General features: G+C 34.6%; 4 protein-coding genes across 4 annotated transcripts; 2 read left to right on the top strand and 2 right to left on the bottom strand.

The window, feature by feature from the left end:
* The first annotated feature begins 2,352 nt into the window (after positions 1–2,352).
* Positions 2,353–4,499, top strand: LOC107192371. Its single transcript, XM_015581599.1, has 9 exons — positions 2,353–2,443; positions 2,509–2,695; positions 2,777–2,912; positions 3,125–3,342; positions 3,404–3,464; positions 3,584–3,712; positions 3,784–4,119; positions 4,191–4,273; positions 4,373–4,499. Exons 1-9 carry the CDS (start codon positions 2,380–2,382, stop codon positions 4,497–4,499), a joined length of 1,341 nt encoding a protein of 446 aa, XP_015437085.1. The 5' UTR covers positions 2,353–2,379.
* A 3,499-nt stretch (positions 4,500–7,998) lies between these two features.
* Positions 7,999–13,312, top strand: LOC107192370 (splicing factor U2AF 50 kDa subunit). Its single transcript, XM_015581598.1, has 8 exons — positions 7,999–8,160; positions 8,878–9,107; positions 9,191–9,451; positions 9,537–9,675; positions 9,784–9,839; positions 12,542–12,823; positions 12,935–13,099; positions 13,187–13,312. The coding sequence occupies exons 1-8, from the start codon at positions 8,139–8,141 to the stop codon at positions 13,310–13,312; spliced, it is 1,281 nt and encodes a 426-aa protein (XP_015437084.1). The 5' UTR covers positions 7,999–8,138.
* Positions 13,313–13,635: 323 nt separating this feature from the next.
* On the bottom strand, positions 13,636–14,657 carry LOC107192379. The gene is made up of 3 exons (XM_015581609.1): positions 14,372–14,657; positions 13,982–14,065; positions 13,636–13,898 (listed from the first exon to the last, which is right to left on the bottom strand). The coding sequence occupies exons 1-3, from the start codon at positions 14,412–14,414 to the stop codon at positions 13,738–13,740; spliced, it is 288 nt and encodes a 95-aa protein (XP_015437095.1). The 5' UTR covers positions 14,415–14,657; the 3' UTR covers positions 13,636–13,737.
* Positions 14,658–19,630: 4,973 nt separating this feature from the next.
* LOC107192375 ((E3-independent) E2 ubiquitin-conjugating enzyme UBE2O) lies at positions 19,631–24,838 on the bottom strand. Its single transcript, XM_015581602.1, has 8 exons — positions 24,392–24,838; positions 23,958–24,131; positions 23,720–23,878; positions 23,009–23,653; positions 22,729–22,939; positions 22,470–22,653; positions 20,432–22,383; positions 19,631–20,354 (listed from the first exon to the last, which is right to left on the bottom strand). The coding sequence occupies exons 1-8, from the start codon at positions 24,611–24,613 to the stop codon at positions 19,978–19,980; spliced, it is 3,924 nt and encodes a 1,307-aa protein (XP_015437088.1). The 5' UTR covers positions 24,614–24,838; the 3' UTR covers positions 19,631–19,977.
* Positions 24,839–25,219: the final 381 nt, after the last annotated feature.

Raw genomic sequence — 25,219 nt, 5'->3', positions numbered from 1 at the left:
GTAAAGTACTGTAAACCGAAGACAATATGGAGCTAATGGCTGCGAACTTCGAATCTATCTCACAAAACCACGTTCTATATTATATCGAACTAGGATTATTTTAAAAATCGATATGAGATTCAAAGTGTAAAAATGTCTAGTACTTTGAATGTTTTCGAAAATTATTCGAGATAAAGATGTATGGAACTACGGAAAATTACTTTAGATTCGTTTTCCTTATTCTGTAAATTCTTTGATTGGAATATGAATGCTGCTGGAAGTATGAACATTTTCACAGGACAATGATATAAATGGAACTTTAAAACTTTTTTAAGCGGTACAGTGATATTTCGTTGGCCTCCGTATTAGCGCACTGCGCCGAACGCGGATAGCATGATGTTGTAGTCGCAAATGTGTTTTACCGTAGCACATCGTATTGTATTTCAAACTTTTATACCAATAAACATACGCCAGATAATATAAGCTTCATTTCATCGAATTGTCTTTAGTATAACTGCATAAATATTGTACAATCCTATACTAATTATACGTGCCTGGTTCAACAGGTTACTATAGAAACTAACTACTGCCTATGTCTTTTAAACTTGGGCTGTAGTAGTATCTGCAGAAACTGTCATGGTCACTGGGGTTACTATATAATTTGCTCACGAAAGCACGCACAAGTGTCAGTCAGATTTCGACAGTCGCACGAGCAACATTTGACCGAGCTCGAGACTCGTACGAGCAACAACGATTAAGAATCACGTTTCAAAACTTTTGCACATACTCCGCGGGTTCCATGACCCCGATTCCTCACACACACACGGGGTCTCTTGCGCATGCACCGGGGGTTCTATGGCCCCACGAACTCAACACACGGGGTCTCTGGTGTCTCCACCGGGGTTCCATGACCCCACGCTTCAACACTAGAGATGGCATGCAAAATCACTAACGGTGATTTATCACAGTGATCGCCGAATCACGAACACAGTCGTGATTGCGATTTTTTTATCTTGGGTGAATTTGCTTACTGCGTCGTAAGTCCTTGATCTTTAAACAGAAAAACGTATTCAATAGGATTTTACAATGAATTACGTTACTATTTGTGTTTGTAAAAATCAGTAGAACAAACCAGAAATTCTAAAAAAATGATTTGCTAGGTAACATGTAGATTATAATTTATAATCATTAATTTATTCATTATTCTTCATTATTCTTCATTGTTTCTAATTATTCCTTCACTTTATACGATATAACTCGAATTTTTGTTTTGATGTCGTTAATATAAAATATACAGATTATGTGTCGCGTGTAAAGAACTGTTAGGTTTCTCCACCAATCAGAAACGATCACGAGAAATCACGAATCACTGTGAAAAATCACCGTGATTGGGAACGAACGTGATCAAATCACGAGTGATTCACAAGTAGCAGTTCACGCCATCTCTAATGGCTTCTAAAATCTACTGATTTTTACAAACACGAATAGTAATGTAATTATCGTAAAATCATATTGAATACGTTTTTCTGTTTAAAGATCAAGGACTTACGAATGCAGTGAGTAAATTCATTCAAGATAAAAAAATCGCAATCACGGTCGTGAATGAAGTTAAATCACGACCGTGATCGTGATTCAGCGATCACTGTGATAAATCACCGTTAGTGATTTTGCACGCCATCTCTAGTTCAGAGTCAAATCTAGTGTAATACTCACGGTTGCGCATGTTGTGAATCTCGCCCTCATCTTGTAACGGCGTCTAGCGTAAGCTTCACAAGCGTGAAATTCAAATTAAGATATATGATTGTAATTAGAAAAGGAGATAGAAGTGAAGTTATATTTAACTTATATTATATTTTAACAGTCGAATTTCACTTTTACTCCTTCTCTAAAATATATTAAATCATGGCAAATATGTTAAACGCTTGAACATTATAAAATGAATAGCTAGAAGAAATGTATTAACAAATCAGGAATTATTTCATAATTTAATAATTATTTTATTGGCTCCTGGTATCTAAGGACATATTGTAATTAACAAAATGTAACAAAAACGATCGTTTTGTAAAGGAGTCCATTCCAATATTGACCTTCAATAAATAAACACGTATTCTTTAAATAAAGTTGTCTCTTTTAAAAAGGAAGTCAAAAGATATTCTTACGAGCAGAGTTCTTTAGAACTCCACGGGCGAGGATTCACGTCTGATATTTTTCTTGAAAAATAAATCCCTGGAAAAGGCCGCAACACGCAATGGTTGTGTCGTCTGAAGCAGCCAATTATGTATGCTATGAGTGAAACCAAGTGAACAGACCATAAGTCAGTTTAAATTGATACATATTTCGTTGTTCAGTACAAATTTCTAGCCTGTTGTTTTATTTACCTAATCGAACAGTTGTCAATTTATGATAATAAATTTGCTCGACAATATAATGACGGTCTCTAATCCACTCATCAAAGAATTGAAAGGTATTTAAGCAGTTTTTGATATACATAGATTAGAGATCTATATTATGAAAATTGTCTACTTTTAGGTTGGACGCGAAAATTAACGGAATGCAATACAGAGATTGATGATGCACATGTAGATCTGCCCTCATTTTGTAAATGTTTAGAGACATGTTTACAAAAAGGCATATTAATGAGTTTGACTACTGTAGGTTTTTCAAAATTACCTGATGCTTGGTTCTGCTTGGAAGAAATTGCGGAGAAGCATTTCAGGTTCACTGAGATAAAATGTTAAATTGTAGCAAAAGATATATTTTTTATAGTACGTATAAAGTTAAGGTAACATTTTTTCAGTTCTTCTTGTACTTATTCATTAATAGTTGAACAAGTTAAGCAAAATCTAAAAGTGCAAACACCTAATGGACGTCTTAGACAATTAATTAGGACATGTTTGATGCGAAAGTGCCTTCATATGCCAATTGAAATACTGGTATACTTCAGTCACATTTATTAATGGTTTTAATTTAATGTAATTACATATAATATGTTATAGTATTTAACAAATATTTAATAATAATAAACTATTTTTATTTTTATATGTATTCAAACAGTGAATAAAGAAAAAACAATTCAAAATAAATTATTCTATTGTCTACAAGCTGTAATTATGTCATAACAAAAAGTATGTACAATATTCTTTAGGTCAGGACACCATTGATGGCTATAGATTATTATGATAAAGGAAGTATTTTAGGAGATGAAATTCTCGGTGAAATATTGTTTTCTGTACTACTTCAAGTTAGTAAACTAAATTTTAAATTAAATTTACGAAATTCTAGTTTTTTGGACGAATCATGGCAATTACCAGAATGTGTAGCATTGGAATTGGTGCCATGTAAAAGTTTAGGTATTTCTGTATGGTAAGTGATTTTAATTATAACAGGAAGTTTTTACCACAAACAATACTTATTTTCATTTCAGTTTTACCAAAGGAAAAGCATTAATAATTAATTTAGATAGAAATTCTGTAGCAGCAGAAGATGTAAGAAATAGAATATTTTCTCTTAAATTTTCATACAAACATGAAGTAGAATGAAAATTTTAGTATTTAAAATATCAGTACTAATGTTATTTAGATTTCTATTTTTTCCTTTATATTAGGATAAAGTTGAGGTTGGTGACGTGCTAGATGAGATAAATGGATGTGCTATAACATCAAACACTAAGGGACAATTAGGAAAAATTATGAGAAAAACTGTAGGTCAGCCAGTGTGTTTGTATATAATTAAAGTATGTATTTTTTAATTCATACTCTACTTGAGGTTGTATATGAGTAGGTATTTAATATTATGAATTTTTAGTATCACAATAAACAAACACAGGAAATGTATTCTCCAATAGTAAATCTCGTACGCAATTCAGGTATTGAACGTTTGAAGAAAATTTTAAAAAGACCTATTTCGGATGTACAAGATAATGAGGAAACATCTGACATATCTAAAATGATGCATCAATCATTAAATGCTGGATTTTCCATTAAATATTGTGGTTCCGTATGTATTGGTACAGAGGGAGATGTTAAACAAATTGAAAAAGCTATCTTACAAGTGTTGAAATCAAAAACACTAAAATTAATACCTGTTAAATTTGAATGCCTAGAGATTGGCATTAGAGTGACTGGAGACATGAATGATAAAGTATGTATACAGAATTGTTAGGATTTAGAACTTTGCGATATCTTAACATTAAAATTTCGTTAAACATTTAGGTGATATGTAAACAAAGTTACATGGAAATTTCTTCCTGTGGTTGTACCATGAACATTCCAGATTATTTTGCATTTATTGCAAGGTAATATAAATAATTATGCTATATGTTCTCCATTAATGATAATATCGATTGATTTACTTATATTAAGGAGTATGTAATTAAAAAAATATATATTTGCAGAGATACCAATTGCAGTTTAGCTACTAAATTTGATGCATATGTATTTTATCATAAAAATGAAAACGAGGTGCAGACTATACTACAAAGTTTGGGTCAAGGATTTCAACGTACTCATTTTGTAGTTTAATCGTTCGAAATAAAAATGATTCGTCAACAAATTACTTGTAATAATATTAAAACAGTTACAACATACCTCCATTCGCTTATCTAGTCAATACAAATAAACTGTATTCCTACTTTATTTTATACTGTAATCAACCTTCCCAGTTCAAATAAAATTATCTTTTAAATACATAGATATAAATAAGTTATATTAAACGGCTTTCTTTACAATACATGTATATTACATGATTTTGTTAATACATTTTATCTAAAGAATTTTTTCTGATCCAGATCATGTTTATTTTAAAAGATACATGTATGTATTATTACATAAAATGTAAATATGTATTAGTTAGCAGTGCAATATTTACATATACTTATTTCTTATTATACGCGATAAAATAAGAGAAATATAAACATCTAGCAATACAGAAAAGTTAATATTTCATTAACATATACAGCAGAGATGAGCATTATCTAGATAAAAAATTCTTTATATAACTATTTGAATAAAAGATACTTCATCTTTTATCGTTACTCAAAGCTTGAACAAAAAAGTAACTTTATCGACGAGCGTCGATTAAATAAATTTATTCAACGAGAATTATCCAATAATATTTTCATCTTTCACTTTTATCTTTATCCTAAAACTACGAGTAAATCTATTTACTTACATACGTCTGTTTACATTGTATGCCGACTGTCGGTTGCTGGCTATCGACGTTCGACGCTCGACGCCGTCAGCGCGTTTTTTCGAGCTGGCTGGCTGGCCAAATTATATTTATAGATTTACTCAAAGTTTTCGGATAAAGATAAAAGTGAAAGATGAATGAAAGATCAATGAGCCACCGTGTAGTCTCGTTATTGCCTCCATTTACGATAGGGTTGCCCGCGTTTCAAGCGTTTTGGTCAGATACGTCTCACCCTAAGTACCTGCTCATATACGCGCTTCATGGTCATATTCGGTAGTAGTACTATTATTCCAATTGCGGTTTACACTATGTGCATACTTCTTTTCAGACATAGAAAAGTAAAGGACTACTAACATCACATGTGCGTGGACCAACTGCAACGGTTCTCAGAAACGCGAAATATATCATTAATACAAAACTCGAATTTTGAAAATACTTCTCAAATTAATATCTTCGAAGCTATTATTTTACTGATATATTACAAAGTGAAATTATACAATAATTAAAAATAAAAACTAAAACGGTCGCATCGGGATTCGAACGAGGTCTTCATCATGAACGAGCGTGTGAGAGAAATCATTCTGCTGTCGGCGTCGGTCCTTTACTTTTCTATATCTGAAAAGAAGTACATATGCACATAGTTTAAACCGCAATTGGAATAATAGTACTACTACCGAATATGACAATGAAGCGTTTCTGAAATTAATATCTTCCAAGCTTTCATTTTACTGTACGTAACATATTAATGTGATGGATTTTTCTTCCAATGTTTTCATATGTATGTACTGCAATAGTTAGAATGAAGGTAACATCTAATTGTAAGAATAATTTGCCTATAGTATATATAAGAGAATATGTATTTGTGTAATATAAAATTTAAATATTAAAGAGTAATAAATACATCTCCCATTTTTGTAAAATGCTTCTTAAATTAATATTTTTGAACCTTTTATTTTACTGGCAAATTACAAACTAAAATTACACAATAATTAAGAATAAAAAGTAAAAGCGTCGCATCGGGATTCGAACGGGGTTATGGACGGGGTCCCTCGTCATGAGGGCGTTAGAGAATTCATGCTGCTCTCGACTCTCGGCGTTTAGATTGCTTGGGATACGGGATTTTGACCTGGCTTGGGCCACTCGGCCGTCGCGTCGTAAACGCGTGACGTAGACTTTTACCGAGAACACCCGAAGCAGAGCGCACACGGACAGAGGTAGAAAACGCTTGTGTTGGTGAGTCGCCGAGTAGGAGTAGTGGGGGCAGAGCTCACGGACAGGCTACATATGCTTGTGTAAAATACCCACGGGAGGCATGGAGAGGATAAGCGCTCGCGTGAAAATCCCACGATTTTGGCATCAGTGGCCAGTGGGATTCCCGTGGGAAGTGGGAGAGTCGCAGGCGGTCTCACGCAGTCGAATCGAGTGGAAAAAGATGCTTTCTCTTTCTCTTTTTTACTCGTTTGTTCTTTTCTATGTCGAAACACTACAAAGACAAGCTGCCGAGGCTCGAGTTTCGAGCAAAAAACAGATGGACGTGGTGCTGACAACTGTCCATGCTCACCGTGAGTGTGATTCCGTGGAACCGAGTCATTCACACTTATCAGGACCTTAGTGTATTATTAATATTTGTTAACATATACATTTTATTTTGTGATTTGATATCAAATAATCATTTAAATACTTAAATATCGATTGTAGATGCATTTAGATGAAGTGTAACCGGTTTAATCTGTAATAAAGTAAGTTGCGCAGATCTACTGCATTTGTAACGTAAGGCAGTCGTCAGAATATTAGCAGGTCTCTTCAATTTCTGACGTCAAGCACGTCACTAGGTACCTGTTGTAATACTGCTGCTAGTTTACTGACAGTACTGATGTAGCAGACCCTCTAGCAAATTTGTAGCAAATCTGCACATCAGGTCTACAGCAGAATCTAGTAATATTTGGTTAGAGCAGGTTTGGCTGATAGGGTAGCAATCTCGCGAGGGTATGTCGGTTAGATCCGGATGCATTCGGCTTGTGTCTATTCGTTGTATTTATTATTTTTTCAAGCAGCTTTCCTTTTTGTAAAAATTATCGATATTTTGACAAAAATTATCGATACTTACTCGGTTTCCACTTAACATTTGTTTCAGTACCTGAAATAAATTTATCAAGTGGTATAAGGTCCTTCTCTTACGTCACTTTTTCCTCTAGCGGAAGCCAAGTTTGCTCGTGGGGGTTGACTGACGTGCAAACTCGCTTCCGTTAGGGGAAAAAATAGCGTAGGGGAAGAAGAGCCTCCTACCACATGGTAAATTTATTTCAAGTACTGAAATAAATATTAAATCGAACATTAATTTAGCATAAGTTTCAGTAATTCTCGATACCAAGTGGTAGGAGGTCCTTATCCCTACGTCGCTTTATATTTGTTCATTACGAGAAGAGATCAATTCCATGTAGGATGGACTGGGGGTCACACGACCCCAGGGCAGTCCTACTTCTGCCGTGTTCTTAATTTGAAGCTTTTCCTTCGTGCCCGAGATGAGGGTGGTGAAATGACGAGTTTAACTATCAGCGTGGTGTAAACTAAATAGTATTTATTTTATATCTGCACACACGTGAGTATCACAGCGGTTTACGTAAGACACGCTACCGTCCAAGGCGACTCTTGGAACTCGAATGGGGAACTCCGGTTAGTGTCACTACTGTCGCGTTGCTACGCTGCCAACTGCCGCTATTCTTCACTCGGTGGTCGGAGTGAAGTTGGCAGCGAGCCCCTACATCCAATCGAGCTTTACGCCATCTGGAAGTGGATGTCGTCGTTAACAGTATTATTCAGTATTATTCACTAGCCAACATCTACCTATTTAGCCTATCGCCATTTCGGAATAAAGATTTGTTTTAAGACGCATTGACATTTCCCGATCCCATCGTGATTTAGACAGTATCGCTTATCGTACGAAAATATTTTTCTAGGTAATAAGTAGAAAAATGGGCGAAGATTATAACGGAGGTAAGCATTCGAAACATTCCAAAAATACTGTACTGTCCGCCACTGTTCCCGCGTTACAGCCAGGTAAATAAGTCGGCGATTGTAATGGCCGGAGAAACGCATTCATGAAGTGGATAAACATACTCTCGGGCATATCTCGTTAGAATTTCATCATAAAAAGCGAGATTTTTAACCGCAAGTCATCCGAAATTCATTTCAACATAATCTAAATAACGTTTGGCCATTTTTTGTCAAATCTTGTGAATTTATCGATAACCTGAAAAACGTATTCACGAAGATTGGTCTTATGGGTATATTTCTCATTATGTATTGAGAATTTTGTGTTCTTTTAATAATGACATTAATTCATTGATTTCTGTTAAGGTTGCTCTTGTTTCTATACATATCTCATTATACTTCAAAACATTTGTAATTTTTGTAATAATTTCATTTTTGAGATGCAGCCAATGAATGCATGTAATATACGTAGCATTCTAAATGATATATGTATATACAGACAATAGCTCTTAGAACATTATTACTATGTGCATGGTAATCTGCAAAATATAACATGTATGCAAAGTATAATACGAAAATATATTAAATGCCGTTAAATATTGGAATGTGTTAAAAAGTATTTAGAAAACTTCATGTTTTGTAAACGAATACGGGAGTTATGCTATTGTTATTAAGAGAATGACATCAATCGGTACTTACATTTATACATATTTGTCACAGATCGAGATCGCCAAGATCGGGACAAGGACAGGGATAGGGACAGAGATCGTGATAGGAGACACAGGTCTCGTAGTAGAGACCGTAGGAAACGTTCGCGTTCACGTTCCAAGGATCGGAGAGACCGAAAAAGGAGTAGTTCTCCTAAAAAGAATCGTAGCTCTAGAAGAAGAAAGCCATCTCTTTACTGGGATGTTCCACCTCCTGGATTTGAGCACATTACACCTCTACAGGTTCATGTTTTTAATATATTTAATTTGTAATCTTAATACATCAGCTTTCCTATAAAACTAATACTTCATTTTAATTGAAACAGTATAAAGCAATGCAAGCCGCAGGACAAATACCTGCAAATATAGTGGCGGATACACCACAAGCAGCTGTCCCAGTAGTCGGTAGTACAATAACTCGACAAGCAAGAAGACTTTATGTAGGAAACATTCCATTCGGTGTGACTGAAGAAGAAATGATGGAGTTTTTCAATCAACAAATGCATCTCTCCGGACTCGCGCAGGCTGCTGGAAATCCAGTATTAGCGTGTCAGATTAATTTAGACAAAAACTTTGCTTTCTTAGAGGTATAATTATATTTGTTTAAAAAACAGGATTTTATGTTTTCTCACTTATGATGAACAACAAAGTATTCATTTTATTTTATTTTAGTTTCGTTCGATAGACGAAACAACACAAGCTATGGCGTTTGATGGCATCAACTTCAAGGGGCAGAGTTTGAAAATAAGAAGACCACACGACTACCAACCGATGCCGGGAATGACTGATAATCCAAGCATGAACGTGCCAGGTACGGTTCCCGGTATGTTTTATACATACTTTTTATATATTCTGTATATGCTTAAAATATCTAGTTTTGGTATTAAATGAAATATAATGCAATATTTCACGTTTCCAGATTCTCCACACAAGATCTTCATTGGTGGTTTACCCAATTATTTGAACGAAGAACAGGTATGCAAACGAATCCGTGAAATAATATTCCGTTTATTGCACACCTTTGGATGCAGTTTTTAGTCACTGATGTCAATATCTGAAATAAATTTCATTTTATTCTCATGACAAAATGTAAAAAGAATCAAGCGTATTTGAATTGCATCAGAGATTAAACCAACTGCATTATTGTATAACAATGCTGTAGGATTACTTTGACTATATGCTAGTTCTCAGCATTGTGAGTTATACCAAAGGATTAAATTATAACATAGGTATTTAGCTACTTAGCGGAGTTCAAACTTACGAAGATGTGTCAGCTACCCAAATACCACAGAGGTATGTATGTGTATCCATTGGATATCAACGTCGACTAGGTATTATTCAACTAGTTCAATCAGGTTGTGATTCCGTTTGTATTTCTGGCTGAGAATAGGTAGTGTTGAACTTCGTTGTCCCTTGGAAATTTCATCTCTTCTTGAAATAGCGTTATTCGTTAGCAGATAGGGAAATGGTTAGAAGTGTTGCAGCAATCAGGCGGCATGCAGTGGCAGCGGTCGCGTTTCATTCACAGTTCTTTGAAGATCATCGTGGACCCAGCCAAGGGAATACGAACATTTTCTTTAAACTTAGGATTTTTAAACAACAATATCAAATCAGATATTATAGAGGGATGGAGTAGGAGGAGAAAGTAGAATTATACTTGGAATAATAATTCAGAAACAACATTGTTAGGTGTAAAGAATCATCGTAATGGTTATAAAGGTTTTTCGCATTCCATCATTTAAAACACATTTTCAGAATCAGTCTGTTCTTATGTTGTAGTATTATATATCCGAAACAGATTTTTAGGACTACAAGAAATAAATCAACGTTTTCTCGAATACATCGGTTTTTTATGGGATTACAGGGTCAACACATACTCTTATGTGCATCTGGTAACAGCTCCGAGTCTTTTGGCATCTATTCTTTTCAGGAGTATCTTTTCTCTTGCAGCTGTTTTCTTTACAGGCTTTTCAGGCTTTACAGCTCTTCGTCCTTGTGCCTTGTTACATTTACAGGTTACACGAATGAACTTATGCGTTTATGAGTATCAGTAATGTGCATTTGTACAAAGACAAAGTGCAAAGAGAAAGTAAGAATATAAAAGTCGGTAAAAATGCGATTACATTGAACACTGGAAATGTTAATGCTGTGTTCATCAAGTGATACATTGTTGAAATAATACAATCAAAAAAGAAAGTATAACCATTTGGTTATTGTATAGTAACTGTGGACTGATACCAGTGCCCTTTCTCCCCATTTCTTAGCTTAGGGTCGCGCCGATCAAAAGCATTTGCTTACCACTACCACTACTTCTACCACTACTTCTACCACTACTACTACTGAACATGACAAAATACCACACTGCCTGGAGAGAGGCTAGCCCAGTCCCTCGAGGCAAGTACTTACATCATTTTCTTGCCTTCGTATTGGGCTTAAGAGACTTTTGTAGCCCTTTTTCCGAAGACCTCGGTTCTTCTATACGAATGGTGCGTTTTCTAATTCGATAGACCTTCATTGATAATAGCGTGTTGCTTACTCATACGAGTATTAACAATGCAATAGCGAATTTTGAATGGTACAAAGGAATAGTATATCTTATAAAATCTCGATATATAACCGTGAAACTTCTATAGTCGCTTGAAATAGCGACTTATTCTTCCACATGGTCTGATACCTAAGACAAATCAAATCTTATTCAGATAATGCACATAAATGCCTGGAATGATTTGGTTAAACTATCTATCTTCTCGGATCGTGTTTCAGATCTTTGTTACATAACATTTTAGCCAAGACAGATCAGGCTGCATTTACATAAATATGTTTTAATAAATTAACTGAAAGGTTTTTGAAACATTTACTGTAAAGATATGCGTATCACAGTTGGCTGGAAGTTTCAACTCCCAGGAATAATAATAATAATAATAGCAAATCTTCATTGAACGCAACATGCTGTTATCTCTGCTTCAGAGTTTTCAGTACTTCTAGGAAATGGAGAAACGTAAGTAAATTTGAGGTATATTTCTTTCTGAAAAGAAAGTAGAAATGAATATGGGAGAAATCCACACTCAAACAGCAAGAGTATTATGTTTGAAACATTTGTAAAGACCTGTTCCGGACAGGAATAAAACTTTTGTATGTAAGAAAGATATTATGTGAAAATGTTAAATGGAAATCAAATAGACGAGATGTAATACATCTGTACATACATAGTGAATTCCTTACATTTGGATTATGCAACTTTTATATTGTATTTAAAGTATTATATACTTGATAATTCAAGATTGTGTATAGATTTTAATTCAGATTTTTATTAGTAATTTAAGAACATATAATAATGTATAAATGGTATTATACACTACTCAAAACAGTTAGAAGATCGGTTATCAATGGTATTGTGTCCATTAAGCGAAAAAAACGAACCAAATACTGTAACTTTGGAAATTACCAATTTTTTCGTACAATACTAACACTTAGTTTGATTTTTATCAAAAATTTATAATTTAATTGCTTTAAGCAGTGTAGTTTTATAAGATTGTAATTTTTATAATCATTGCACATTTACAGAAAAAAACAATTTTATTAAAACATAGACACAAGGAAGTTGCATAGTCTAAACTAATTTAAATTATCTTAATACTGTATAAGCAAATAAGTAATGTTATTTTCATTACACACAGGTGAAGGAGTTATTAATGAGCTTTGGGCAACTAAGAGCATTCAATCTAGTAAAGGATTCAGCTACAGGTCTATCCAAGGGTTATGCATTCTGCGAGTATGTTGATGTGTCGATGACTGATCAAGCGATTGCTGGATTAAATGGAATGCAGTTGGGAGACAAGAAACTGATTGTTCAACGAGCTAGCGTAGGTGCCAAAAATCCTATGATCGGCGCACAGGCTCCAGTTCAAATTCAAGTGCCTGGATTGTCTATGGTGGGCACAAGTGGACCAGCAACTGAGGTAAGATAATTTCTTTTCATTTACGTTTATAATTGATAGTATTCTTGTAGTTTTGTTTTACTATTTTATGAAGTATCAAATGTAAAAACAAATTGTTTATTACGCACACAGGTGCTTTGCCTATTAAATATGGTAACTCCTGAGGAACTAATGGAAGAAGAAGAATACGAAGATATTTTAGAAGACATTAAAGAAGAATGTAACAAATACGGCGTAGTTCGGTCCGTGGAAATACCCAGACCTATAGAAGGTGTTGATGTACCTGGATGTGGAAAAGTACGTTTTCAGTAAAATGCATATATTTATAATTTTTTGTTCGTTTAAATATACAAAGACACTTTTAAACATTCTTGTTCGTTACAGGTGTTCGTCGAATTTAATAGTGTGATCGACTGCCAGAAAGCACAGCAAACACTTACAGGACGAAAATTCAATAACCGTGTTGTTGTGACAGCCTATTTCGATTCCGACAAGTATCATATAATCTAACGAGTCCGAAAATCGATAATTCTCTTTTATCCGAATGTACAAAGCAAACTGTAATTGATTTCCGGTCGTACTGTCAATTCAACGATATCTGTTGTGACTTACGTATCTTTTGACAATGATATAACTATATTTAATTCATGCGTAATTTATGAAACAGCATATTTCACAATTTTGAACTAGTAAAAAAATTAAAATAATCCGAAAGGTACAATTATACAAGTAGCGCTATTATTCAATTTCGATAATCAATTAATGAGATTAAAATACTAGACGATTGTCAAAGACAGAATTGTATTAAAATAAATAACACATTGTCGCTGTGTTTGTATAAAATTTATGGTTTTAAAAATATTTAAATTGTTTTCTTCTGAAGTATAAAAGATTTCTGTAATGAGCGATAATTGAATTTTGGTATGTTCTTAAATTTAAGCGTCATTTTGCAATGCAGGCTGATAGGAATGACTTTCTCCAGTGGTAGCATTGTCGACTACAAATTTTTGTAGCAACATGTACAGTCCACCGCCGGCGAGCAACATACTAATTCCTATCAATAGCACTATAGACCACGCTGGAATCGCTGTTCCCCCTAAAAAGTTAAATACATTTAGCTGTTGTATGCGAAATTACTTTTCCTTAAAAATAGTTTTCTTTAACATTTTTCTCACTTACAATAATAACGTCTTGTAATTGTTTTTCGCCCCTTTAAAATTTTACGTCTTGCTTCGACTTCATCCATAAAGTGTCCCATAATCACTGTTCAAAGTTATAAGGTTAATGTAATATCATAATCTATTTTCTCTTAGTATTATTGAAAATTATTTAATTCATATAGTATTACATATGTATTACTAACTACAGATAAAGCTGAAGCATTTACATAATTATAGCAGGGGCAATCAATGCTTCTTTAGGAATACTCGATTTTGCACTTTGCATAATTATGTCGGGATAGTCAGAAAAAATATATGTAAAAGTACGCTGTACAATTGTAATTTTATCGACTGATCATTCAAGGATTATTCAATTTTAAATACTACACAAATTAATATATTTACTTACGTAAACCAAGAGTAAAATAACACATTAGCTTTTTGGAACACATTTCTTTATCAAATAAATGTAAACCACTGAAAATAATGCAATTAAAAACCACTCGTAGTTGAAGTAACTAGATGTATCGTTGAAAACGCGTTAGGACACCAAAGCGATATGAATGTGAATCCGTTGTGAATCATCAACGGTTTGATAAGAAATGTCCGATAACAGGTGAAAACTGTATCTTATCTTTTCTTGTAAGAGATAAAACATGCTCGTTATGATGAGGCCCTATTGGTATTTGTAAACACACGCAATATACTTTCAAAATTTAGTACGTATCTTTTGTTCATTGCTTCTTTCTATGTAAGTAAATATATATTTATACAATTAATATTTTTCTATGTATAAATGAAAAAAGTCGAACTTTTAAGTATTATAAATACAGTAGACATTCGTTTCCCGCGCCACCGTTATCTGCACGGAAGCCACGCCCCTTGCTTCACACGTATTTCTCACACACGTGCGTGTACCCTACTCTGTCGCCCAGCACGCCCAGGCGGGACACATGCGGTGTCGCGTTTAACTCGCATATCTCCTCACGGAAAGCGCAGTGTATATAATACTGTTTAATAATGTTTTTATTGGTGCAATGAATATTGGTGGCAATTTGATTGCTTCTTGTCTCGCGGATCACACGTAATGGGTAAAAGATGCTAACCAAGCTAGACATTTGCTACTAAAATATGTCACGAATTATTACCTTTTTCACACAATACCTTAATACTTTATTACGCAGAATATTTTGAAGAATCGATTTATGCAATAAAAGTATTTTATTCCATAATATTTCAGTATCATTAATAAAAATAACAATTAAGTTTGAAAACTTAGAAGATACTCCACCTACGAAAAACTTGTTACTGCTAAGTAATAGCCCTCTTCATACTGAACAACTTCTGTGAATAAACTTTTCTGATATCTCTAAAAATAACGGAGATAATTAATGTAACCGTAAAGTGCGCAAATCCAGCCCACCCTATATGTAGCTGCGTCGCACGACTGAACGGCCGAGTGGTGGGGAAAGCGCTCGGGTAACTGGTGTCCGATTCCTGCACGGTCCCTGGAATTCTGGTCCTTTACAGCCCCGACTAGAGCGGGAAACGAATGTCTACTGTAGTAATTTAACTATCTAAATATAAAAACAGCCTTGTTTAGTTTCAGCGAATTTGTAATATACAGATAAGTATAGTTGTAAACATTAACATAAAATGGTTTGCTAGTATTATACATTGGGTAAACTAAATGCTAAAAACGCTCAGCTTTTTATGGACATATTTTATAAGTTCTAAAAAGTGTGAAAACTCACAAACCAGCTGGAATTTAATTGTACGGATACGAAGTTTATTATCGGTAGTGCAGGTTGTAGAATCGGGTGAGTAGGAATGGGATCTATTGAACAGAAAAATTTGCTGTCAATAACTCTTAATCACATACTGAATTTTTATTAATTCAAAATCAAAAAATCAAGTTACAAATGTAATAACTTATTACATGATTATTATAATATCGTATTAGTTGATGCCAACATAAAAAGAATCCTCGACTAAATGTGAAGTCAAAGAATTACTAATGCTGGATATTTTACATAAAGTAATCAAGAAAAACATAGCATAATCTTAATATTTTTTCTACCTCTTTACTAGTTTTTTCAAATATTTTCTCGAATAAACGGTACAAATTGTATCAGTTCAAATATATACTGTAAAATGTTTATCGCAACTTGAATGGCTTATAAGCAGTTGAAAATTTATTATTAAAGCAAATATGAACTGTTGGCATCAACGTATGATTATTCAAATAATTAACGTGTTCCTTGTGTTCTGAAAACCATTAAAAGTAAATACAACGAAAATAAAACTTTATGCAAATTGGAAAATATAATTATCAAAATAATATAAGTAGAAATAGCTGGCACATATATAAGGCATTCTAAAACATCATGTTTCATATAACAATCTGTTATGTCTGAGACAACAGTATTCGTGTTTCTTTAACCTTTTTTTACTTTCTTCATCTAGTTTTTTTTATCTTTTTACTCAAAACATTCTTTCATTCTCTCTTTCGCGCGTTTTTCCGCCCCTCCCCCCTCCCGGTCCCAAGAAACTGTAGTTCCCATGGGTATAATTATTTCTTCTCCGTTCTCATTTCTTTCTATTCAGCACCATATGTTTTCGAAGAAACCTTCGCGCAAATAAATACATAGTTTTTTAATGTTGTTTCAGTAGTGCGAGAATTCCCAAAATTATTACATTTTGTAGAAATTCCTTAATGTTCCGATGCACTTAATACTTGGTTCAACTGTATAATAATTACTAAACAAACGATCACTTCCAAATCAATTGTTTATACAATTGTCAAGAAAGTTGTTTAATTCGAAGGAGAATGTGTAATACTGTGTTTACATATTTTACAAGTAACATTCTCACAAAACATTCAAGTCCAATATTATACTGTCTCATACAAACTTGACTAATATAAGAACTTCCATCTAAGCAACTTTGTATTTCCAATAGTTAATGAAACATTTTCACGTATGTAGTTAAACTGCACATGCTGTATAGTATATTTCATTGCACTTAATTTGTTTATTCGAAAATCTTGTGTTTGCCTGTGGATTTTTCATTTTGTTCAGTGGAAACATATTATTAATTTCACCGAAACAATAGAGTATGAAACTAGATCTTTTATATTCACATTTGAACACAAGTTTGTGCATTAAATGTAATTAATGTTTTAATGACGCGTTTATACTGTATACATATATTTGTTATAGTAAATTTCACAAAAAAGCAGTCTTCGACGAACAAATTTGATTTCAATTTAAATAATTGGAAAATCAGTGAATGCAATTAATTGCCATTTAATAACACAAAATATCATTTAATAACGTATAAATATTAACGTAAAAACAAAAAATGGATAATATAAATGTTGCTCAAAAATATAGAAAAATATTTAGAAATACAGATTATTAAAAGAAAAAATATTACATGTAATCAGTTACGAAAATAATTATGTTAAATTGATGCTTTCTTAGGTTACAAGGTAATAAAAAAATATAGTAATGATATAGATTAATTTAAATAATACATGTATATATATGCATATGTACATACACATATACATACAGGGTGGGGCAATAACTATGTCCACTTTGAATATTGTCGTTATTTGTATTAATATGAAAAAATGTTATATACCAAACTTACACGGTATAGAGGGGGGCATATTGTGACACAAACATTGTCTGCGTGGGTGAAGGCATAGAGGAGATTTCAAGGTCATCTCTATTTTTTTAAATGGAATGCTATGTTTTTTTTTATCGCGATGTGATAGCTGGTGTTCAGACGACTTCAGCGAGCTATCATTGAAGGTCATGCAAGGTCAAATGTGGTAGTAAAATAAACTTTCTTACATTACTGGCGAATGATATGCACACTTTATATGAAGTAGATTGGGGATTTTATTAGAAAATGTACCACTAAACGTTCGCCAAATGATGTGGTTACAGCACAACGGGTGTCCAGCACATTATGCTCGGAGAGTAAGAGATGCACTGAACGAATTTTACCCAAATAAATGGATAGGACGTGGAGGATTATTTTTTTAAGCACCTCGTTCTCCAGATTTAACCCCATTAGATTTTTTTCTCTGGGGAGCATTGAAAAATGCTGTTTATCAAGAAGTACCCACTTCACCAGAAAATATGAAACAACGAATAATTGCAGCATGTGCTAGAATAAGTTCAACTTTGAAAATTGCAACTTTGAATTAACGCAAACGGTCACCACTTCGAGCATCTCCTATAATGTAAGAAAGTTTATTTTACTACCACAGTAGTTTGTTTTGACCTTACAGGACCTTCAATGATAGTTCGCTGAAGTCGTCTCAACACCGGCTATCACATCGCGATAAAAAAAACATGGCATTCCATTAAAAAAAATAGAAATGACCTTGAAATCTCCTCTATGCCTTCACCCACGCCGAAAATGTTTGTGTCACAATATGACCCCCTCTATACCGTGTAAGTTTGGTATATAACATTTTTTCATATTATTACAAATAACGGCAATATTCAAAATGGACAGAGTTATTGCCCCACCCTGTATATCATATAAAAAAATAAAAGAGTAAAAGCAAACAAAGAAGCACGTTCATCTTATAACAAAGATACTTCATTGTTATTTCGTTGCATGTGGTATTTTTTTATAATAAATTTTCATATAATTTCATTTTGTGTGTACCAAGTTTCCTGTTTCAGTTATACGCAATCGGCTTGAAATGTACAGAAACGTGACTTTCCTGTCTTTAAACAAATATATTCTACATTATGCTAAGGAGTATGGAATTAAATACAAAAAATAAATATAAATAATATTGTAAAACGCTTACGCCGTACGGTAAGTACTAAGGCTCTCCGCAATTGTTGTTATAATACTACGTACACAGTTCATTAGCATAGTATTCGTGACATATCAAAAGAAAAGTTTGGAAGAAACCGTAAGAACACGTAATGGCCCTCCAAATGTACGAAACCAATCATCGGCAAAGGAAATTTTACGAAAGATAATACAGCATCTAATGCAATTTCACTAAACTTTACAAACTACGTTAGAAGTGTCTCTAACATTAGACTTAATAATAATAGGTTCTCATCTAAATATGTATCTTTTTATCTAAGCTATAGCCTATTTGAATCAAAGTTACTTCGCAATGTCACTTGAAATACTGTATGCAGTAGATGACATAATGACTTTAACGTAGTTGAAGAACAATGAGTTTTTTAAATCGGTGACGGCATTACGCAAAGTATACTCACTGAAATTCATTCAAAATTGCTACCCATTAGTATGTACTCGTGTTTCTTAAACGCTATTGCGAAGTATTCTTACTCTGTTGGCTCGACGTATTGCTACCAATCACTTTACCTTTCTCTTGATTCTTGTCACTTCTGTTTTTTTTTAACGGAGTGACAATGCATTTTTGTCTTTTTCCCAATACCCTAGATTTCCGTTGCCCCTTTTGCTTAGTAAGTCAGTCGAGTTGTTATTGCGTTTTCAAGGAACGCTCTATTCTCATTGCAGAATTATACTACTAAATGCACGTGGTATTCCATGTGTCTCCATCCCCTGACAGAATATTAATTTTTCATCGATTAATATTATACTGCTATATACCATATATAACACGCCACTATATACTTCATATAACATTATAAATTAATTGTATAATAGGTCCTGGAAGTTGATAGTATTCTATGTAAGAACAAGATCTTAATTGCTCTCACACATGCTTATATGATCGCATTTATTTATGTTACCATTATAGTTACTTTATAGTAACAAATATATATGTATATCTAGCTGCGGAGCAATGACAGCGGCGTTTCTGTTGAAATGTTATCGCTCGTTAATAGTGGTGTTAGTATTCAAGAAATAGATACCGCAATTATCATTGAATATACTTTTAACATATGTATATAAATAAATTAGTTGAATATATTACCGCATACTCGTGTACCTTTTATATGTTAAATTTTTAAGTTTAAACTTAGGTTTACCTTGTGGCTAGCTGATAGTACGGTCCGAAGTGTTTTTCTTCGTTTCGCTTAGTGGCGTGGTGGAAATATTCGTCGAAGATGATGAAACAATGTCATTGGACAAGTTACCGTTTGATGTTAATCTGCTACTACCTTCTTGGCTGGTCTTTTTATTGCTGTCACAATCTTGTATATCAACGTCAGCAATTTTACATGGTTCATAACATCCGTTCTTGATACTGTTCGTTTGTTCATTTATGTGTTTACTATCATCTACTTCGTTGCCCCCTTCAATAATGCCCTCCTTAATCAGTACTTCTCTGAACGTAGCTAAAGTTTTACGAAGTGTTATACAAAAGCCTTTGGATGCCGGTATCAATGGAAATTCTGGAAGAATCTTTTTGTCTGAAATTAAAGACAATCATTAAGTAAATCGATTTAACTTTTATACAACCAATACAGAGAAAATAATTACAACGTACCAACATCCGATATCTGTTTAAAAGTAGTAGGTGTTACCGGAGACAATGGATGTTGATTGTTGTGTTGCTCAGAAATTTCCATCCATAAGTCTAATCGTTGTAATAATTTATTCGCGTGTCTTTTAAAATGTCCAATAATAATATCTTTGAAGATAGCTGGCGGGTGTAGAAGAAGTTTAGTCTGTGCTTGAACCAATTTCAGAACAACCATTTCATTGTACATTCTTGAATTTTCTCTCCCTTGTTGGGAGCCTTTTTGGTTTTCAAAGCCAGCTTCGTTAAAATATGGTTCGGGTACTAGAATGAGGCCTTGAATTGAGACTATAACTTGTAATAAAGTCGAAGAACCAGTCCATACTTCCGTTCCACGACCGGACCACGTTCCAAGCAGACTAACGCAAACTTTACCGTCTTCGTAAAGATTCGGATTCAATCTATCGTTGCAATAAGAGATGTAATGACAAAGCGGTGGAGCAACAGGGTAATCGGCAGATAATTGAAAATCGAAAAGAAAGAGACCGTCTTCGTACGGTGTTTTTTCCGGTCCACGAAACATTACAGAGTATAAATCTATCCTATCTTCGAATCCTTTTACCCATATACCGGGGGGGAGTGAACTCTTCAAAAGTTTTAATTCCTTGGAAACAGTTCGGAAAAAATTCGTGGGATCCGTAGGTTGAAACATCGTTAACTTAAATTTATGACAATCCGGGGCTGTTTCTTCTATGGAAAATCCTTCCCCCTCTGCGTATATTGGGGGAGGAATTTCTATCGGGGTTTCGGATGGTTCTTGCAATAATTCTACACGTTTCTCTTCTTCTTTCTTCTGCTTTTTTAAAGGAGATGTACCCTTTTCAGCATCAGACAATGACATCTTTGATAATCCAAATCGTTTCGAGACTTCTGCATGCGCTAACACAAGCTGAGCTTTTATCAAAGTACAAAGTTTGACGCAAACTTGTGAACCGGCGACGTGAGATCCTGTTACATGCAACTGTGTCCTTGTAGATTTGTAGGCTTCAAATTTTTCCGCTGAACGATCAGGTACATTGTTTGCATCCTCACTGAGTAGAAATTCCCCGCTTGACTCGCTCGAGCCAGATTCTTTTTTTGAATTTTCGGCGGAATATAATCCAGAGTCTTCAGGATTTGGATTGACATTGATAAACAATCGATCGCTTGACTCTTCGCCTTTTATGTTCTGTTGCTTATCTGTGCTCTGGTTGTTTGTATTGTCGATGGATTCTGTCATGTCTGTTACGGTGATGACTTTCTCTGTACTTTCTGTATTATCCTTTTCTATGTTTTCCTCGGAACCGTCGGATTTATGAGTAAATAATCTTGTCACTTGATCCGCCATACGCTGAGCTACGTTCGCTCGGCCGCGTTCTCGGACTCTTTCCAATAGTCCTTGAAAATGACTCTCATGAAAGAAAGAGGTACCCATAAGTTTATCCATGCATCGACAGTCTTTATACACTTCTAATAATTTTCGCATAACCTCGGTCGTCTGAAGCGATGGATTTTGAGTAAAGATCTCTTCCAGCCTTGACATCGCAATGCGAGCTTTTTCAATGTGAGCAGCTAATTTTGGCTTTATATTTTTAAGCTCCGCTTGTTCCGTTCCATCGGTGTCAGCAATGAAACAATCCTCCAATTCTGTCTCCCACGACGCATCCGATGACACATCGTCCCATAATTCACCCTCATCGCTGTCGTATTCGCCTACTTTATACAAATCTTGAGGCCAACACATACTTACATGCCCATCAACCCACCACACTTTAACCCGTCCTTCTGGATAATTATCTAATACTTGACCAGCAGTGCATCCAGCATCTTCCCCTTCGAAATTAGCTATTCGAATTACTAACGTACCAGGTCTGTATTGAAAATCTGGATGATCCTTCAGGTCATAGACACTAACTTCACGTTCTTCTAGTAAAATTGGTCTATCGAAAATTTAAGTAGATTATTAACCATGTTTTTCAAGTCCATTTCGTTAGTTTTAATTCTAAACGTAAAATTCTCTACTTACTTTGGACTTTGAGTAGAAGTGTACGTTTTAAACCACTTTATCTTGGCTGTTCTACCTTGGTGATCAACACTTTGGACTACACCATACATTCTAGATTCTTCCTTCTGATCAACTACAAAATCACCTGGAAAGAACTCTTTATCATCCAAATAATGAATCGGATAAAGTTGCGTCGATGGGATACCTAAAGATAGATAATAACAAAAGTTGAAAACTTTCATACAATTATATAATCAAAGAAATATCTTTGATACAGTACCAAATTCTACCGAGCCATCTTGCCACACTACATTAGCTTTTGTGTTCGTGGATAATGTTTCCACAACAATTTTAGTTCCTGGAATAAGTGGAAGTGGTGGAATCTTTTTCTTTGCTTTACACAACTTTTTTTTTTTCAATACTTTAGTCATTAAAGCAGGACCCTTCTTCTTTTTACCCATAGACGACATACTTGAACAACCGCTGGATACCTGGGTACAAAAATATGTTTTACTTCTACTTATAGTGTAACAAACTTGGAAAACGATAGAAAATCTTACCGAAGCGCTATCACTTTGCGAACCCGTGTCTTCTGTATCCCAATCGTCGGAACTTTCAGTATTTTGGTTTTTTGCCAGAGGCATTAAAGTGTTATTGCTTGTTATGTTTTGTAAATTATTAATATTATTCTGAGCATTCTCCTCTAACGCTTGCTGTTCTTTATCTTTATCCTTTTTTTTGTCTTCTGCTTGCTTCGTGATACTAATATTCGGATGGGTTTTCTTTGGACTATGCTTAGGACCTTGAAATACGTCTCTTTGCTGCTTCCTCCACTGCTCTCGCGTTATGACATTTTCGTCACCTTTAATTACATAGAAATTTCGATCTCCCACTTGTACGGTTGAGGGTTCAAATACGTTTAATATTTTCAATTTTTTCAAGTTTTCTCCTTCTACCACAAACTTTGGTTGGGCCTGATCTGACCAAGCGCCATCCTTCGAATATGCTTGACACTGCCAGTACACTCCAACCCAATCTGTTTCTACTTTTTCTACAGTCACTTTTGTCATTTTCAACGGTTTGGTTTTTCTTTTTGCTTTCATTTCTTTTGTACAAGTGATCCACTGTGCATCTTCCAGGCAGTGAACTGGTCCCCACAAACATTGACCGGGATAAAATTCGGAAGAATGAGGAAAGTCATTATCCTAAAAAGAAAGTCTTCATTGTACATTCAACCGAAGAAACTGTTTCAAATCCATTGGAACACTTACACTATCTCGTTTTTCTTCTAATTGTCCTAAGACGCGAGAATCCATGTCATTTACAACACAACGAGATCCATCAGGTGTAGTTAGCCATAACTTGAAATGTGCCATTTTTATACCACCAACCCAAGAATCCATGCAAACAGCTATATCTGTTGCAAATTCCTATAAACAGATAATGTTCCTTATATTCTACAAGTTGTTTGGTTAAAAAGAATTACTATATCATTCTTTAATTTTATACCTCCAAAGGAACTAAATTCTCACTCCTAATGTTTGTAAGGACCTGTTTACTACCAATCGCTTGCACACAAGCAGTCAATTCAATTTCTCTGCAATATCCTCTTTGTGTGTCTTTTCCTTTGATCATTCGACGCACAACATCCCCTGGCATAAGTGTTCTGTCTGCTAAGTGAACCTGTAAACAGAAATCAAATTTTCATCATAACTATATTATTTGATTGGAGAACAAAGAATTGTGTTGGAGTATCGAATTCAAATTTGAATTTAATATTTGATAGATATGTTGTTCGCATGACAGGTGTCGCTTTTCATAGAATCAAAAACGTAAATATAAGAAAGGAAAAAAAAGTTGGATAAAATAAATAATATCGCTTTATGTGACGGACATCTTTTACTAGAGACACGAATTTTCGGGCCGTATTAAATATCGAATACCTTTTTCGCGTTGACCAACTCCTCAACACCGGAGGGATGCCAGACCACGCGAATCTCGCCCTTTTTCCTCTTCGGACTCTCTTCACTGTCAGAACTTTCTTCGGATAAATCTTCGTCGTCGTTCTCCATAACGATCCCAAAGACAACGTTACCTTTTTTGTCCACACGGTAGACGACATCTTCGAAAAAGTACTGACACTCTACCCCCAAGTTCGTAGCCATCTTTCCTCTGATCGGCGAGTACTCGGTCTCCGGTGACGACGGCTGACAGAAGGTTACACGGCGCAACGGTTACAGCGCACGTCGCAACCAGGAAAACTTGACTCCGACCCCGAACCCGACCGAACCCAGCCCCGACCTAAGAATCACCTTCGCGATACCTCTTGATTTTTCTTCAACGATCGAGTTACCATCGATCTTCTTCGAATCGAGATTCTTCTTGTATTTTTCAACCGTCACTATCAAGCATGTGTTAAAATATTTTGATTTAATGTCATATTAAACTCTATGTATGTGTATGTGTACAGGGTGTCCCAAAATAGCTTCGACTCCCGGAAATGAGGGGTTCCTGGCACGGGCTGTTAACTCCCATTAGAATAGTGTGGTCAGTCATAAGCTACCGAGTCACATCACCAATGGTGCTAAAGTCGCATTTTTCGACACATGTACTTCTATGTAGTGCTATGTAGTCGGTGGATAAAACACGTTTTGGCGGTGGTGGGAGTTCAAGCCAGGTATGTATTTTTTCCACAAGAAAGGACGACTTCATTTTAAAGGCTAAGAATAAGTATTATGTTTTATTTTTATATAATTTACATGCAAATGTAT

This window comes from Dufourea novaeangliae, unplaced genomic scaffold, assembly GCF_001272555.1.
Source record: "Dufourea novaeangliae isolate 0120121106 unplaced genomic scaffold, ASM127255v1 scaffold344, whole genome shotgun sequence".
Taxonomy (NCBI): Eukaryota; Metazoa; Arthropoda; class Insecta; order Hymenoptera; family Halictidae; genus Dufourea; species Dufourea novaeangliae.
Note: the sequence above shows the minus strand (reverse complement) of the source record. Positions and strands in the feature narration are given on the sequence as shown.

What these genes read in the sequence shown, in the direction of transcription:
- LOC107192371 (XM_015581599.1), top strand. Translation starts at nt 2,380, where the DNA reads ATGATAATAAATTTGCTCGACAATATAATGACGGTCTCTAATCCACTC. An exon ending in ATATGCCAATTGAAATACTG is followed by an intron (nt 2,913 to 3,124) that starts GTATACTTCAGT and finishes AATATTCTTTAG; the next exon opens with GTCAGGACACCATTGATGGC. An exon ending in CTGGAGACATGAATGATAAA is followed by an intron (nt 4,120 to 4,190) that starts GTATGTATACAG and finishes TTAAACATTTAG; the next exon opens with GTGATATGTAAACAAAGTTA.
- LOC107192370 (XM_015581598.1), top strand. Translation starts at nt 8,139, where the DNA reads ATGGGCGAAGATTATAACGGAG. An exon ending in ATTATTTGAACGAAGAACAG is followed by an intron (nt 9,840 to 12,541) that starts GTATGCAAACGA and finishes CATTACACACAG; the next exon opens with GTGAAGGAGTTATTAATGAG. An exon ending in ATGTACCTGGATGTGGAAAA is followed by an intron (nt 13,100 to 13,186) that starts GTACGTTTTCAG and finishes TGTTCGTTACAG; the next exon opens with GTGTTCGTCGAATTTAATAG.
- LOC107192379 (XM_015581609.1), bottom strand. Translation starts at nt 14,414, where the DNA reads ATGTGTTCCAAAAAGCTAATGTGTTATTTTACTCTTGGTTTAC. An exon ending in TTATTTTACTCTTGGTTTAC is followed by an intron (nt 14,066 to 14,371) that starts GTAAGTAAATAT and finishes AACTTTGAACAG; the next exon opens with TGATTATGGGACACTTTATG. An exon ending in AATTACAAGACGTTATTATT is followed by an intron (nt 13,899 to 13,981) that starts GTAAGTGAGAAA and finishes TTAACTTTTTAG; the next exon opens with GGGGAACAGCGATTCCAGCG.
- LOC107192375 (XM_015581602.1), bottom strand. Translation starts at nt 24,613, where the DNA reads ATGGCTACGAACTTGGGGGTAGAGTGTCAGTACTTTTTCGAAGATGTC. An exon ending in ACTTCTACTCAAAGTCCAAA is followed by an intron (nt 22,384 to 22,469) that starts GTAAGTAGAGAA and finishes AATTTTCGATAG; the next exon opens with ACCAATTTTACTAGAAGAAC. An exon ending in TAAACAGATATCGGATGTTG is followed by an intron (nt 20,355 to 20,431) that starts GTACGTTGTAAT and finishes CTTTAATTTCAG; the next exon opens with ACAAAAAGATTCTTCCAGAA.